The sequence below is a fragment of the Erythranthe guttata genome, chromosome 2 (assembly GCF_056151865.1).
Source record: "Erythranthe guttata isolate IM_541 chromosome 2, IM_541, whole genome shotgun sequence".
Taxonomy (NCBI): Eukaryota; Viridiplantae; Streptophyta; class Magnoliopsida; order Lamiales; family Phrymaceae; genus Erythranthe; species Erythranthe guttata.
In genome coordinates, this window is record NC_142534.1 from 4,083,608 (window position 1) to 4,098,430 (window position 14,823).

General features: G+C 34.3%; 1 protein-coding gene across 6 annotated transcripts; it reads left to right on the forward strand.

The window, feature by feature from the left end:
- The first annotated feature begins 1,029 nt into the window (after positions 1 to 1,029).
- Positions 1,030 to 4,300, forward strand: LOC105958330 (E2F transcription factor-like E2FE). 6 transcript variants are annotated; one of them, XM_088825502.1, is made up of 6 exons: positions 1,030 to 2,019; positions 2,149 to 2,370; positions 2,847 to 2,922; positions 3,020 to 3,081; positions 3,173 to 3,536; positions 3,949 to 4,300. In XM_088825502.1, exons 2-6 carry the CDS (start codon positions 2,329 to 2,331, stop codon positions 3,951 to 3,953), a joined length of 549 nt encoding a protein of 182 aa, XP_088681628.1. In that variant the 5' UTR covers positions 1,030 to 2,019; positions 2,149 to 2,328; the 3' UTR covers positions 3,954 to 4,300. The 6 variants fall into 6 exon arrangements, with proteins under 6 accessions (XP_088681628.1, XP_088681619.1, XP_088681617.1 ...); XM_088825493.1 differs by having other exon boundaries at positions 1,664 to 2,019; positions 3,002 to 3,081; XM_088825491.1 differs by having other exon boundaries at positions 1,664 to 2,019; positions 2,152 to 2,370; positions 3,002 to 3,081.
- Positions 4,301 to 14,823: the final 10,523 nt, after the last annotated feature.

The window sequence follows — 14,823 nt, forward strand, 5'->3', positions numbered from 1 at the left end:
TTGTTGAAAATCAAGCCAAAGGTCAATCTTCTTCAACAGGTAATTTAATGTACTTGTTGTGTCGGTGATTTATTTATTTTATTTTATTTATTCAATGTGTATTCTTTTTTCTGTTCATATAAATTGAAAAAGATGGTTCGCCCATTGTTGAGGAATACGGTCGCCCGACAGATAACGTTGACAACGTCCATCCTAATACGAGTCACCAACCGAGTCACCACGGGATTGAGGGGGAGATTAACCCTCCTCCTCCTCGTTCTTATTCTTTCAATAAGTAGTAAAGTAGTAAACACAGTATCAATATTATTAATTTCTTGACGATCTTCTAATTTTTTTTTTTTGTGGAAAATTTTCAGATTACTTGGTGGTACAAAGGGTTGAGAAACTGGAAGCGGTTATTGAGAATATAAAAAATCAAAGATATGCGGATTACAAGACTCTCGAAAAACAGAGAGATTCACTTAATGAGAGGGTTAACAATTTGGCACTACAGCTTACTGAGAGGGTTGAAAAACAGAGAGATGCGGTTAGTGAGACGGTTGACAATTTTGCATTACGACTTACTTAGAGGGTTGACAATTTGGCACTGAGGGTTGACAATTAGACACTGTAGCTTACTGAGAGGGTTGTAAAACAGAGAGATGCACTTAGTGAGAAGGTTGACAATTTGACACTGTAGCTTACTGTGAGGGTTGACAATTTTGCACAATAGCTTACTAAGAGGGCTGACAATCTGGAACCGCAGCTGATTGAGAGAGTTGACGATAATGCTGAGAATGAGAATGAGCAGAATCACTTGCTCAACATTACTTCTCATGTCGATCATACATCTATTGGTAATTAGTTACCAATCTATGTTTCAATTTATTTGCTCATTATTTATCATTAATATCTGTATACTTTGTTTGAAAATTTCAGCCCGCATATTACTTGATATGATGACGAGGATTGAAGAGAGCTGAGGAGCACTACCTTCGGTAATGAAGAGATTCCTGTAAAAGATCTTTGTAGAAGTCTGTACACACACTAGGCCAAAACAGCTCACTTGCGACGTTTTTTTTGGCGACGATTCCGGAATCGTCGCTAGTTTGCGACCATTTTGACTAAAAAACGTCGCAAGATATCGGAAAATAAGATTTCGATGGAATATCTCGCGACGATAAAAATAATCGTCGCCAGTATGCGACTAATATCAATAAAACGTCGCAAAGGGGAAAAAAAAATAATAATACACTCTCGTAGCGACGTTTTTGGCGACGATTCCGTAATCGTCGCTAGTTTGCGACCATTTTGACTAAAAAACGTCGCAAGATATCGGAAAATAAGATTTCGATGGAATATCTCGCGACGATAAAAATAATCGTCGCCAGTATGCGACTAATATCAATAAAACGTCGCAAAGGGCAATTGTGAAAAAAAACAAATTATTGGGTTGGCGACGAATAAGGATAAACGTAGCGTAATAAAGAGGAAATATGAAATTATATTTATTCGTAGCGACGAAAATAGTGTATTCGTCGCATGTAAAATACTTTGTTAAAAGAATTATAATTATTATTTGCGACGATAGTGTATGAATCGTCGCCAAAATAATTATAGAAAAAATCTCGCATTTCTATAGCGACGTTTCTGTCGCAAATCTATTTAATTTTTTTTTGGTTGCGACGAAAGTGATTAAAACGTCGCTACGAGATTCATTTAAATCTGAATTGGCGACAATTTATTAGGAATCGTCGCAAAAAATTGAATTATAAGTCAGGCCCTAATCTGATTTTCTTCTCGTTTCTCTCTCTCTTTCAATCTTCCCCTCCGCCGGTCCTCCCCCTCCGCCTCCGCCGGTCCTCCCCCTCCGCCTCCGCCGACGCAGTCTGCCGCTGCCGCTGCTCTCCGCCGTCCGCCGTCCGTCGCTGCTCTCGGATGATGAAGAAGATTCGATGTCCTCGGATATTAACTGCTTAAGCCAAAATGATAAATCGGATACTAGTTCGGTTCTTAAATCTGCTATGGCATCCAAATCTGGTACTAGTCTTGTTCATCGTATGATACAATTGCCTTTCTTTTTATTGAATTTCTGCAAATATGGTGATGGATTGAAGAAAGAAAAAGAGATTTTTTTTTTTATTAATTATTGAAGAAATTGATTCAAAGCAGGTGGAGCATATATGGGGGATGGGAGGGCGGGCAATTCGAGCAGTAAGCCGGAGTAGCTCGAGCAATACGATGTGATTGGGAAAATCGGAGAGGGAACATACGGTTTGGTTTTCTTGGCGAAGATTAAGGCGAACTGCTCCAAATCCATTGCGATTAAGAAATTCAAGCAGTCCAAAGATGGCGACGGCGTTTCCCCCCACCGCGATTCGTGAAATTATGGTTAATTGCAAAACCCCCCTTTTTTAATTTTTAATTTTTTTTGGGTGTTTCTGCGTTTTACATGATTTTCTCCAGCAATGTATGTATTATTGTATACGACACGTGTTTCTGGTTGTGCTATGTTTATGGGGATTCTCTGTTGATTAGATTGGCTAAGAAGAAAAAGAAAATGTTATTTTTCTTGTGGTTGGGTCTGGAGTGTGTGTGTGTGTGTGTGTGTGTGTGTGTGTGTGAAGTGTGGTAGATTGATGATTCATGTTATTACCATGTTTTTGTATTTCTTTCCTTTAACTCTTTCCTTAGAATTTTCATTTTCGTATATAGGTGAGAATAGGAAGGAAAAGTCTCTTGGGTTTCTTACACATAATTTTGTTAAGCTGTTTCTCTGCACCGATGTAAGTATATTTCATGTCGAACATTAATATTGATATTTGTTTGGTTTGCATCTTATGAATATAAATTGTCTTCAAATTCAGATGGATTTGATTTCTCTCGAAGATGCAGCAAAGCTTTTGCTCGGTGACGGAAAGCACACTTCAATGACTACTAGAAGTAAGATACCTTTACCTTATTTATTTATCTTGCTTTATTGCTTAAATGAAAGATACAATAATAAATTTCTTAACATTAGTTTCATTCAACTCTCCAGCAAAAGTCAGAAGACTGTACGATATTGCCAATGTGTTATCTTCCATGAAATTCATCGAGAAGGTGATTCATCGTATATCCTTATTCTACATTAATTTTATGAAACTCGTTATGTGGATTTATAATTTTAACACTTATTCTGTACAATATACAGATTCATCACCCTGAGACAAGAAAACCTGCTTTTAGATGGTTAGGGCTGAATGGAAAACCCGATAATGGAATTGTAGACTCGAAGAAGAGGATTTTTGGGACTGATTTAACTAATACAGCAAAGAGGTTTAAGGTTGATGAAGATGGGCTTCAAATCTTGAAGCCAGTTAACCTAATGCGAGTAAAAAACGAGACCGAAAACGAGAATGATAGAACAACTACAATGGGTGCAAAGAGTTACCTGTTTGGCCCTTTTGCACCTGCAAATGTACCCCAAGTTGGAGTGTCAAACGATTATAAGGGAAAGCAGGTTGTTGATTGGGAAAGCTTGGCTTCTACTTACCGGCCTAAGTATCACAACCAAGGTATTTTCTTGAAATTGTTGATTTCATCATATCAAAATATTTTTTCTTAGTTAAATAAATTCCAATCATTTCTTTCATTCGAAGTGTCGTGTTCGTGTTTGTGCTGTGTTTATCAAATAATAGACAACAAGATGCAAGTGATACAAATAGTATATACATTCATTTTCTTTATTTCAAGTTCCATACTGTCTAGGCACGCCATTTTTTCCAAGAAACAACTATGTTCGTTTATCTAATAATTCGTCATCGCTAAATTCGTGTCTGGACAACAGTTGAATAGTTGCTTATTTCTCATGAATATTTGTTTTAAATAATGTTGTTGCATACATGGATAGTTTTTTTGGGGATGTTCATTTATTAGTTGCTATGCTGTCGAAATTTTTGCTAAACAAGTGTACTTAATCATTTTCAGGCTGATTTGGAACGAGTGTACGATGAGACAATTCGTGATGGAAGTGACGAAAGCACGGCCAACTCAATTGCGATAGAAAAAGTGCTCGGAAAAAGCAAAGGGCTTGGAATTAAGATTGCAACCACCACAAAGAATCGGTTTTAATATTTTCGATATAAGTGTTTTTTTTTGATATAAGTGTATTTTTTTTTATATAAGTGTATTTTTTTTATATAAGTTTATTTAATCCGTATAATTGGTTTTAATATTTTCGATATAAGTGTATTTTTTTTTTGTACAACTGCTGAATACAGGTTGAATTTGTTAATTGAAAAAATAAATAAACCAGAAATTATATTAAAAAAAAAAAAAACCTAGCGACGAATAAATAAAACAAATCGTCGCAAATAAATCGTGGCCTTGCGACGAAAAAGACTATTAGTCGCAAACATTTTTCACAAACGTAGCGACGAAACCGTCACAAAACGTCGCTGAATATAGCGACGAAAATATAATTCGTCGCCAATGTTTGCGACTTATTCTTTATTCGTCGCAACTGGTCAGCGACGAAAGTATAGGATCCGTCGCGAAAATTAAAAAACATTTTTTCCCAGAAAATACGAATGTTGTGACGATTTATGAAATTCGTCGCCAAACGTTGCGTCGAAAATGACTTTTCGTCGCCGACCTTGCGACGGGACGTTTGGCGACGTTTTTGGTATGATTTGGCGACGAAAATAATTCGTCGCAAACAGTAAAAAATCGTCGCCAAATAGACATTTTCGTCGCCAAAATTCGTCGCCAGTCGACCATTTTGGCCTAGTGACACTCCTCAACAGTTGTTTAGTGGCCTTTCAGACATTCATTGCGGCTATGTCCGCACTCACATCGAGCGGAGTTCTGAAAGACTCATTTTGGGCTATATATGTTATTTTGTTGCTCTTTCTCGTCGCCTACGTCACCCTAGTTGCCTTTGTTCACACGATGGCACAGAACAAGTGCAGAACATTTGAATGGAAATTAATTTTATTAGAGGGGAGCAGATCGTCATTGATCGTCGACCTGAACCAGCTTGATAGAATATTGGATAACGTTAATACAATTAACAAGAATTTAATGGGACCCAATGCGGTAAACGATGAAGTCAGACAAAATTTGTCGCGACACAATGCTGCGAAACTCGAAACGGCCAAAGATAAAGTGTCGATTTTGCTGAGTACACTTAAGCCTGGCCAGTTTAAGGACGATGTGGACCGCTATCTCGTAGTGTGTCTTGTGGTTTCATTGGTATGCTTGATCGTTTTTCTCGGTTGGATGTTTATCATCTATTGGGGTAAATTCTCTTAAAACTCTTCTCTTATAATTACACTTTCAATTATTTATTTTTATTTATCATTTTTAACTACTTATTAAATTAATGACACAGATGATGCTCAAAATAAGTTGTACGGATTCACTCTTGGCCAAATGTATGACGGCCTACACATGCCTACGTAAGGTATGATGTTATAATTTTTTTGCTATTCAACATACTTGAGGTGACATAGGATTTAGATATGGTGTTATTTGCTCTCTTATTTGGAGTTAAGCAAAAGAAAAACTATATGACTTTACACATTGGGGAATATAATAGATTAATATTTATTTAGCTCGTCTAAAGTAATAATAGTTTTTTTTTCCCTAAACTTCGCTGTAGCGGTTGAGAATCAAGCCAAATATCAATCTTCTTCAACAAGTAATTTAATATACTTGTTGTGTCGGTGATTTATTTATTTTATTTTATTTATTCAATTTGGGAATACGGCCGTCAGAGAGATCACGTTAACAACGTCCATCCTAATACGAGTCACCAACCGAGTCACCACGAGATTGAGGAGGAGATTAACCCTCCTCCTCCTTCTCCTTCTTATTCTTATTCTTCCAGTAAGCACTAAAGTAGTAAACACAATATTAGTATTATTAATTTCTCAACGATCTTCTAATTTTTATTTTTATTTTTATTTTTATTTTGGAAAATTTTCAGATTACTTAGTGGTACAAAGGGTTGAGAAACTGAAGCGGTTATTGAGAATATAAAAAATCAAAGATATGCGGATTACGAGACTCTGGAAAAACAGAGAGATGCACTTGGTGAGAGGGTTGTCAATTTGGCACTACAGTTTATTGAGAGGGTTGAAAAACAGAGATATGCACTTAGTGAGAGGGTTGACAATTTGGCACTGCAGCTTACTGAGAGGGTTGACAATTTGGCACTGAGTGATGACAATTTGATACTGCAGCTTACTGAGAGGGTTGAAAAACAAAGAGATGCACTTAGTGAGAAGGTTGACAATTTGGCACTGCAACTTACTGCGAGGGTTGACAATTTGGCACAACAACTTACTGAGAGGGCTGACAATGTGGAACAAGATTGAGAGAGTTGACGATAATGCTGAGAATGAGAATGAGCAAAGTCACTTGCTCAACATTGCTTCTCTTGTCGACCATAAATCTAATGGTAATTAGTTACCAATCTATGTTTCAATTTATTTGTTGATTATTTATCCTTAATATCTGTGTACTTTGTTTGAAAGTTTCAGCCCGCATATTACTACATATGCTGACGAAGATTAAAGGTTTAGAGCTGAGGAGGACTACCTTCGGTAATGAAGAGATTCCTGCAAAAGATCTTTGCATAAGTGTGTACACCCTCCTCAACAGTTGTTTAGTGGCCTTTTTGACATTTATTGCGGCCATGTCCGCACTCACATCGAACGGAGTTCTTAAAGACTCATTTTGGGCTCTGTATGTTATTTTGTTGCTCTTTCTAGTCGCCTACGACACCCTAGCTGCCTTTGTTCACACGATGGCACAGAATGAGTGCAGAACATTTGAATGGAAATTAATTTTATTAGAGCGGAGCAGATCATCGTTGATCATTGTCGTGAACCAGCTTGAAAGAGTATTTGATAACGTTAATACAATTCACAAGAATTTAATGGGACCCAATGCGATAAACGATGAAGTCGGACAAAATTTGTCGCGACACAGTGCTGCGAAACTCGAAACGGCCAAAGATAAAGTGTCGATTTTGCTGAGTACACTTGAGCCTGGCCAGTTTAAGGAGGATGTGGACCGGTATCTCGTAGTGTGTCTTGTGGTTTCATTGGTATGCTTGATCGTTTTCCTCGGTTGGATGTTTATCATCCATTGGGGTAAATTCTCTTAAAACTCTTCTCTTATAATTACACTTTCAATTATTTATTTTTATTTATCATTTTAAACTACTTATTAAATTAATGAAACAGATGATGCTCAAAAGAAGTCGTACGGATTCACTCTTGGCCAAATGTATGACTGCCTACACATGCCTACGTAAGGTATGGTGTTATAATTTTTTTGCTATTCGACATACTTGAGGTGACATAGGATTCAGATATGGTGTCGTTTGCTCTCTTATTTGGAGTTAAGCAAAATAAAAATTAAATGACTTTACACATTGGGGAATATAATACGTTAATATTTATTTAGCTCGTCTAAAGTAATAATAGTTTTTTTTTTCCTAAACTTCGATGTAGCTGTCGAGAATCAAGCCAGAGGTCAATCTTCTTCAACAGGCAGTTTAATATACTTGTTGTGTCAGTGATTTGTTTATTTTATTTTATTTTATTTTATTTATTCAATGTGTATTATTTTTTCTGTTCATTTAAAATGAAAAAGATGGTTTGCCCATTAATGAGAAATACGGCCGCTAGATAGATTACGTTGACAACGTCCATCCTAGTACGAGTCACCAACCGAGTCACCACGAGATTGAGGAGGAGATTAACATTCCTCCTCCTCCTCCTTCTTATTCTTCCCGTAAGTAGTAAAGTAGTAAACATAGTATGAGTATTATTAATTTCTCGACGATCTTCTAATTTTTATTTTTATTTTTATTTTTTATTGGAAACTTTTCAAATTACTTGGTGGTACAAAGGGTTGAGAAACTGGAAGTGGTTATTGAGAATATAAAAAATCAAAAATATGCGGATTACGAAAAACAGAGAGATGCACTTAGTGAGATCGTTGGCAATTTGGCACTGCAACTTACTGAAAGGGTTGAAAAACAGAGAGATGCACTTAGTGATAGGGCTGAAAATTTGGCACTGCAGCTTACTGAGAGTGTTGGCAATTTGGCATTGCAGCTTACTGAGAGGGTTGACAATTTAGCACTGCAGCTTACTGAGAGGGTTGAAAAATAGAGAGATGCACTTAGTAAGAAGGTTGACAATTTGGCACTGCAGCTTACTGCGAGGGTTGACAATTTGGCACAACAGCAGCTTACTGAGAGGGCTTACAATCTGGAACAAGAGCTGATTGAGAGAGTTAACGATAATGCTGAGAATGAGAATGAGCAGAATCACTTGCTCAACATTGCTCCTTTTGTCGGCCATACATCTATTGGTAATTAGTTACCAATTTATGTTTCAATTTATTTGTTCATTATTAATCATTAATATCTGTGTACATTGTTTGAAAATTTTAGCCGGCATATTACTACATCTGCTGACGAGGATTGAAGGTTGAGTTGAGAAGGACTACCTTCGGTAATGAAGAGACTTCTGAATTGCAGTAGTGTGTACACTAGACACAGACATGGGCCGGTTTTCGGCCCGGAGTGGCCCAAACCAGCCCGTTGACAAAACGGACCGGCCCGTTGACCGGTGAACCGATTGTGGAACCGTGAACCGGCGCGTGTCCCTCGGGTCTGGCCCGGTTCTTGAAATATGTGAACCGTGAACCGCCGGGCCGGCCCGGCGGTTCACCCGAAATTAAAACAAAAATTAATAAATAAATAAAAAGCTGAAAAAGCTTAAAAACCTGAACCGACCGTTAGTTGATATTTTTTGAATTTTCTCCCCCATTTTTTCAGATAAATACCCTCACACACCAATTTTTCTAAAATTAGATTCAAGTTATTTTATTTATTTTCTTTTGTTTTTCTTCATATTTAAAAATAATTCTTTTAATTTATTTATCCATGAAGTATTTTCAATATATATATATATATATATATATATATATATATATATATATATATATATATATATATATATATATATATATATATAAATCCAAATTTTTGGGCCGACCCGGAATCAGTCCGGATAGGCCCGAGACCGGAGTGAACTGGCGGGCCGACCCGGCCCACCGAAGTGTGTGTAGTACGGGCCGGTTCCGGTTCCGGAAAAATGAACCGTGAACCGGCCCATGGCCATGTCTAGTGTACACACTCCTCAACATTTGTTTAGTGGCCTTTCTGACATTCATTGCGGCCATGTTCGCACTCACATCGAGCGGAGTTCTTAAAGACTTTTTTTGGGCTCTGTATGTTATTTTGTTGCTCTTTCTAGTCGCCTATGTTACCCTAGCTGCCTTTGTTCACACGATGGCACAGAACGAGTGCAGAACTTTTGAATGAAATTTAAATTTAATAGATCGGAGCAGATCATCGTTGATCAGTGACCTGAACCAACTTGATAGAGTATTGGATAACGTTAATACAATTCACAAGAATTTAACGGGACGCAATGCGGTAAACGATGAAGTCGGACAAAATTTGTTGCGACACAATGCTGCAAAACTCGAATCGGCCAAAGCTAAAGTGTCGATTTTGTTGAGTACACTTGAGCATGGCCAGTTTAAGGAGGATGTGGACCGCTATCTCGTAGTGTGTCTTGTGGTTTCATTGGTATGCTTGATCGTTTTACTCGGTTGGATGTTTATCATCCATTGGGGTAAATTCTCTTAAAACTCTTCTCTTATAATTACACTTTCAATTATTTATTTTTAGTTATCATTTTTAACTACTTATTAGGTTAACGACACAAATAATGCTCAAAAGAAGTCGCACGGATTCACTCTTGGCCAAATGTATGACGGCCTACACATGCCTACATAAGGTATGATGTTATAATGTTTTTACTATTCAACATACTTGAGGTGGCATAGGATCTAAATATAATGTTGTTTGCTCTTTTATTTAGAGTTATGCTAAAGAAAAATTAAATGACTTAATGAAGAATATGGCTGAGTGTTGATGGAAGTGGCAAGGATAATGGTCTATGGTTAAAGAGGAAAAAAATTAGATTAGAGATTATTTCAGTCAACTAAGTGATTTTTCAAGCACGAGTTAAATTAAGATTTAGGAAAATGCACTTTCATATGTATTAGACTAGTTCATTTTGTATGGATTTGAATGATTTCTTTTTGGTAACTAGTTATCCTTACTTGTCCAAAATTAATTGTCTGACAAAAATTGGATATTGCAATTTATGAGTATGTTTTTTACTTTGACTTATGGATATTGCAATTTACGACTAATTTATAGATATTGCAATTTATGATTTGATACCTATATATTATTGATTAATTCCCTAATATTTGTGATTGTGCAGTTTTTGCCTTTTGGGAGTATATACTTTTAAAAAATTAAAGGGAAAATCAATAATTATGTTTTTTTATGAATTTAGAAATTTTAATTAAAAATTTATCAAACCACAGAGAATACTGTAGTCTGTTTTCTTAGAGCAACTCCAATGGAGGCACTAAATGAGGTATCAAACTAAAAAACTACCACTTTGATGCTCTAAAATAAAAAAATCCTTCTCCAACGGAAGCATTAAATGGAGAATTATTTTGATACTCAACCACCCCGAGGTGCAAAAATACTCCCTGGAAAATGAGGTATCAAAAATATAACCACTCCATTAACCAATCACAATTTGACACGTGGCATTTAAAAAAATAATTATTCATATATTTAAAATTTGATAACCTATTTGATACTCGTGGTTGGAGTGAATTTTTTTTCAAGAAGTATCAAAGTATTATATCAAGTATCAAATGAATATTTAATGCTTCATTTTGATATCTCCCCATTGGAGTTGCTCTTATATTATATATATAAGATGTCAAATAATATTATTGTAAATAATTTTAAATGAACCGCCACTACTAGTATTAAACTCGTCCAATTGTATATTATTTATTAAGGATTACTTTATATTGGAAATATTTTGAACTAAATATCAAGGATATTGCATCTTTTGTATATTGGAAAGAGAGAATTATTACTCCCACATATATTAATCAATTCTGAACTAGGATATTGCATCTTTATGTATATTGGAAAGAAAAAATTATTTCTCTCACGTATATTAATTATATATATAATTACATGTAGGAAACTCTAATCTATTACACAAAGTAACTATAATAAATAATAATAATAATAATAATAATAATAATAATATATACGCTAATAAAAAGTGAAGAAGTTGATAATTGCAAAAATATGAGTAGGATTGTAAAATCACCAATTGAAGGCAGATTTCGAGCAAAAGTAAAAGTTGCAATTTTTACTTAAAATATAACTTAGCATGATGTGAAATAAAAGATAATAGTAAAATGAACACAAAACCAATATAGTTAAATTAAATTCTTCCCACCCAATTTATATTTGTCCAATGCAGTTCCATTTTTTCCCCTTCTTAAAACCATTAAGAAATTATTTTATTTTGTACTATTTTTGTCCCTCATTTTCTCTACTCCTACCCCTTCACCATCAACCTTCTTTAGAAGGTAAAGGAAATTATAATATCGAAAATAAAAAAAGTTGTGAAAAATAAGAAAAAAAAAATACCACCTGATCATAGATTGAAATCTAAACAAGACATTATTATAGATTATAATCAATTAACCAAATTAATCCCCACTTCAATAGCCTCAAATTAAGTCAATTTCATTAAATTAAAAAACGAACATACCACAAAATTTTGGTTTATACTATGCTACACCAGGTGAAATATACTGGGTAGATTTATACCATTCATGTAGACACAAACACACACACACACCCACATTGGTGTGTGTAGATCAATGGTAAAAAATCACCTGGTGTAACCTTCACCGGGTGTAGCATAGAAATTATCCAAAATTTTAGCTCCACATAGGAAAGTAAATTCCCATCTTGCTACAACAACATCAAACAACAAAGAAAGAAAATCAGATCCGATGGAAAAGAGAGAATTTTTTTCTTGCCAATAATTCCAATTTTATCTCTAAAAATCATTCCATTAAAACGTAAGATTAACAAATTAAGTAAAGAGGTTCAATGAAGCAAATAACAAACACCGGGCATATTCAACATAAAGAAAATAACATATATATTGTTTGGATTTGTCCAATTTAAAACATGAAAATTTAAATTGCTATAACAATAATTTATTTTCAATTTGAACTTAAAGCCGCTTAAAACCAAACACAAAGAACCATCAGCTTAGGGTTGTTTTTATTTATTTATTTTTTTGTAATGAAGGAATCCGCTGCCGACAAATTTTTATTTATTTTTTTTGGTAATGAAGAAACCCGCGGCCGACGAATTGGAACCTAGGTCAATTGACATGCAATACACCCTTCAATAATTACGCCTACTACATCAATGTGAAAAAAGAAAGAAGCAGCAATATTGGTAACTAAAAGAGCATCATTTAACAAAACAACAATCCAACGTAAACGATAATTTCATGAATCAAAATAATCGATTCACCGGCTGTCCACTGAGCCACGTACTCGTGGTTTCGTTATAGGCCTCGAAGCCACATGTCCAATCATAATAAGTATCGATACTATCATCCATTTCCGACTTGTTCAAATAAAGTTTCTCAACCGTATTTAATTTCAAATGATACGAAAATATTCCTCGGTACTTCCAGAAGAACACCAACTCGTTGTTTCTAATGCTGATAACTCTTAAATAAGTATCAACACTAACACATGCGAGTGAAATGTTCTTGTCCCAGTCGAGATTAACAACGTACTTTCTAACCCAACTCTAATTTCCATAGTCCTCCAAAATTCATATATCAATTAACGGTTCCCCATATATCACACGACAAAAACATAATTGATCGTCTTTCACGAAAAGATTCCGCATCCGTCTTTCACGAAAAGATTCCGCATCCGGTAGTAGCTTCTTTCACGAAACCATAATTGGTCTATCTCTGATTTGATGCGTTGACGACGACGACAAAGTCAACCTTAGCCCACTTCTTCTTATTGTCAACATGATCACCAATTATTTGGTTAAAAAGGTGACGGAGCCAATTATATATAACATTCAAGGACCATATTTAGGGGTGAAAGTCGGATGGATCGGATCGGAATTAGTCTTTTCGGAAAATTTTCAAAAAAATTCGGAAGTACAAAATCAATTCCAATTCCAATTCCAAAATTTTCGGAATCTAAAAATTCATTCCAATTCCAAAAGGCCCGGAAATTTCGGAATTTTGGAAAAAAATCGGAAATCACATAAGCTTTAAAATTTCAAAATTCAGCCGAAATTTTCTAAAATGTTCATAATTTTTCGAAAATAAGAGCATCCACGTCGATAAAAGTAAAACTAATAACTACTAAATTTCAGTTCAAAAAAATAAATAAAAATAAACACAGCATAATATCCAATAAAACTTCTAACAACAATTCATTATGTCAAAATCCTAAAACAAAACGTATAGGTGTATTTTTCGGAAAATAAGTATTATATAATATATACTATTTATAGGTGTATTTTTCGGGAAAAAATCGGAATTTTTCGGAATTAAATCGGATCAGAAATCGGAACTTCCAAATTTATTTTATATAATTCCAATTCCAATCCAAAAAAATCGGAAAATTTCGGAAATCGGAACTTCGGAAGTCGGAATGAAAAAAGTTGTTCCAAAATCGGAATTTTTTTGGATCGGAACCGGCGGAAATTGAAAAATCCGTTCCAACTTGCACCCCTAACCATATTATATATATTTCCTGTGAAATATTATCAACCCGAAAAATAAATAAATAATTCTCCAGCATGAATAATAGCTTAAAAGTAAGTACAACCACGAAATCTACACAAAACAAACTAGCAATTATTTGTATAAATCAGATGATTCTTCCATGATTTAAGATAAACATAAAAACATAGAATAAAATTATTGAGAAATTGAAACTTACAATTGATCACCACGATTTTAAATATATAAATAATTATCTAAAATAAATCTGGTAGAAGATTGTCTGAACTGGAGACGTGGTCATTAAATCTTTTTTTTTTTTTTTTATAATTAAAATCTATAATTCAATTATGACACCTTATCATTTCTAAGAATTTCTTTCTTATTAGATATTTTAGAAATTAATTTAATTTATATTCGATTACAGTCTATAATTGTTTCTGAGTTATTAAAATAATTGGTTTTAAATAGGGGTGTGAACGAGCCGAGCTCGGCTGTTTTAGCCGGCTCGAGCTCGAGCTCGAGTCCAATGTTGCCGAGCTCGAGCTCACCGAGTTATTTTTTTTTTTTTGGCTCGAGCTCGAGCTCGAGCCAATTTTGACAAGTTCGAACTCATTTAGGGTTTTTTTTTATTATTTAATTTTTAATTAAAATCATTTAATTTTTATTAAAATTTATTTATTTAAAATGAAAAAAATTATAAAATAAATAACGAACTCTAGTTATATTTTTTTTTAATTTTTATATTGTTATTATAATATTTTATATTATTATGAATTATCTAAGTAATATAGATTTGTTTCTATCTAAATACTAGAAATATTTATTATTATAGACTATCTACTATTTATTTAATAATATATATATATATATATATATATATATATATATATATATATATATATATATATATATATATATATATATATATATATATATATATATATATATATATATATATATATATATATATATAAAGGGCAGCTCGTGAGCTCGAGCTCGAAAAACCCGAGTTCGAGTTCGAGCCTTTGTCGAGCTGGCTCATCGAGTTCGCGATCCGGCTCGGCTCGTTTACCATCCCTAATTTTGAATAATTTTA